This window comes from Pinus tabuliformis, chromosome 6 (assembly GCF_031772625.1).
Source record: "Pinus tabuliformis cultivar Carrire ecotype Pingquan chromosome 6, CPIR1, whole genome shotgun sequence".
NCBI lineage: Eukaryota > Viridiplantae > Streptophyta > Pinopsida > Pinales > Pinaceae > Pinus > Pinus tabuliformis.
Genome location: NC_142292.1, coordinates 1,871,581,244 through 1,871,583,923, shown reverse-complemented (window position 1 = coordinate 1,871,583,923; position 2,680 = coordinate 1,871,581,244). Strand labels below are relative to the sequence as shown.

The 2,680-nt window shown below is 44.6% G+C and overlaps 1 protein-coding gene across 1 annotated transcript; it reads left to right on the top strand.

The window, feature by feature from the left end:
• Positions 1 to 1,275: 1,275 nt before the first annotated feature.
• LOC149266613 (uncharacterized) lies at positions 1,276 to 2,178 on the top strand. Its single transcript, XM_089408822.1, has one exon. It carries the CDS (start codon positions 1,276 to 1,278, stop codon positions 2,176 to 2,178), a length of 903 nt encoding a protein of 300 aa, XP_089264948.1.
• Positions 2,179 to 2,680: the final 502 nt, after the last annotated feature.

The window sequence follows — 2,680 nt, the reverse complement described above, 5'->3', positions numbered from 1 at the left end:
TAGATGTACCCAAAGCTATCCCGGTGTGGGTTAGGCTTCCAAATCTCCCAGTTCATTGCTGGAACTGGGATTCTTTGATGCACATTGGAAATGCCTTGGGGAAATTCATAGATCGAGCGAATAACAAGGACCAATATGATTGTGCCAGGATCTGCGTTGAGGTAGATCTGGAGGTGGGGCTTCCAGAGGCCATCAAAATCAAGGTAGGAAGCTGGACGCATGTGCAGAAACTAGACTATGAACAGTTGCCCTTCAAATGCCGGAAATGCCATGTTTATGGACACTTCGCCAGAAACTGCCCATCTGCCAATGAAGCTGTGCAAGGGAAGGAGGTCGGCTGGAATCAAGTTAAACGATCCAAAATTCCTTCCAAGACCCAGAAGCCGGGAGGCACTAGTGGCAAAGGTCCTCAGCAGGACCCTGCTCAGCAGATCCCGCCCAAGTCCACCCCAAAGAACAAGTTCGACCCTCTTAGCTCCCAGCCAGAGGACACTCATGAAGTCGTAGTCCAAAAACCAGTGTCCCCAGATAAAGGTATCCTGCCTACCTTTTCCAAGGACACGGGTGTTGCAGAAAGCTCAAAAGGAACCCCTGTTGAAGTTGAGGAGGAGGATCAAGAATCAGAAGACTCGAGGAGGAAGGAGAAATAGGAGATTCCCAAACCTCTGTAAGCAGATCTACAAGAGGCGCAAAACAGATCTGGAGAAAAGAGAGCATGAAACGTACAAGGACAACTTACAGGGTATCCAACCAACTCTGGAGAAGTTGTTAGCAAAAAAGCCGAAGATGGCAAGAAACCACCAGCATCAAGGCTCCAAGGGAGTCCTGCAAAGTAAAGGTAAATAATGAAAATAATCTCCTGGAATTATAGGGGTATGGGGAGAAAATCAAAGAAGAGGCTATAAGAACTTTAATAAGAATAGAGGCCCCAGATATACTCCTTCTCCAGGAGACTAAGATGGAGGAGTCAGACTTCCTTCATTTAAGTAAAAAACTTTGGAATAAGAGTAAAGCAACAGTTGTCTCAGCCCGAGGAGCCTCCGGAGGTTGGGTACTCTTTGGAATGATAACAGGTTTTCGCTAGTGTCTGAGACTTCAAATACCCATTGGTTGATGTTAAAGATGCAGCATCTAATGACTAAAGAAACTTTTTGCCTCTTCAACGTTTATGTACCGGTTAATGCTGGAGAAAAAAATATCTACTGGGATTCAATAAGATAACAAGCAGATCTAGGCAATCTGGAAAATGTCATCATTGCAGGAGACCTAAACATCATGCTGCACTCTTCAGAAAAGCGAGGAGGCTGCATTGTGCGAGATCCGGCAAGGGAATGGGCAGAGGATCTCCTCCAAGATTGGGATCTGTTAGATATCAAGCCTGTCTCAGGTAAGTTCACATGGTCAAATAAAAGAATAGGCCCTGGACACATTGCAGCAAGGCTGGATAGATTCTTTGTGCAAAGCTCCTTTCTTTTGCTTGGTTTAGACGCTAGTATGCATATTCTATCAAGTAGCACCTCTGATCACAAGCCTATCAAGCTCGATCTCCGGGCTCACACTGATCTTGGCCCCATCCCCTTCAAGTTTAGCCCTTTGTGGATCAAGGAACCCAGCTTCTTGCAGATAGTCAAAGAAAGTTGGTCCCAGCCTGTCAACGGATCTCCATTCTACATATGGGAAGAAAAACTCAGAAGATTGAAATTTGTCCTAAAGTGTTGGGCCAAAACTCTTCCTAACCCAACAGCTGAAAGAAAAAAGCTCCAAAGTCAGCTAGACGCCCATCATTTTCTCTCGGAAGAGGCACATGTGTCTAGAGAAACTCTAGATAAAGAGGTCCAACTCCAACAGCAATACCATAAAGCCTGCCTGGCCGAAGAGGAAACGTGGAGGATCAAATCTCGTTGCCTTTGGCTCAAAGCAGGAGACAGAAATTCTTCATTTTTCCACAAGCAAGCTCAAGCTAGAAAATGTTTCAACTCCATAGCTGAAATTAAAGAAGATTCTATCATTCACAAAGACTTTGCAAGCATCAAACAAGCAGCCTTTCTTCATTTCAAATGTCTGTACAGCGAAAGAGGTGAATGCGTCTCAGAACTCTTGTCTGCTGGACGGGGTTCCTCTTCTTTCAATTTTTGCTGGGATGAACCACCATCTAGAAGCCAAAGTCACAATGGATGAGGTCAAAAGCGCTCTCTTTGCCATGGACCCAGACAAAGCCTAAGTCCTAATGGTTTTTCACCCGCCAGATTTCTCCAAACTTGCTGGCACATCGTGGGAAAATATCTCTATAAAATGGTCCAAAAATCGCAAGCCTGTCAGAAAATAGGAGGAAGTACAAATTCCTCGTTTCTTGCTCTCATCCCCAAGGAAAAGGGCGCCAACTCCTTTAATAGATTTCGTCCCATCTCCCTTTGTAACACTGGTTACAAACTGATCACCAAAATTATTGCTAACAGGCTGAAGCATATTCTCCCTAAAATCATTCCAGAGAACCAAGGGGGCTTCATCCATGGAAGACAACTGGTGGACAACTTCATTTTAGTTCAAGAGGCAATCCTTTCAAGCCAGCAGCGCAAGGAAAAAGGTATGGCTATCAAACCGGATTTAGCAAATGCTTTTGATCGTGTTAGACATAGCTTTCTCTTGAATGTTTTGAAAAATTTGGTTTTGGGGAGAGCTT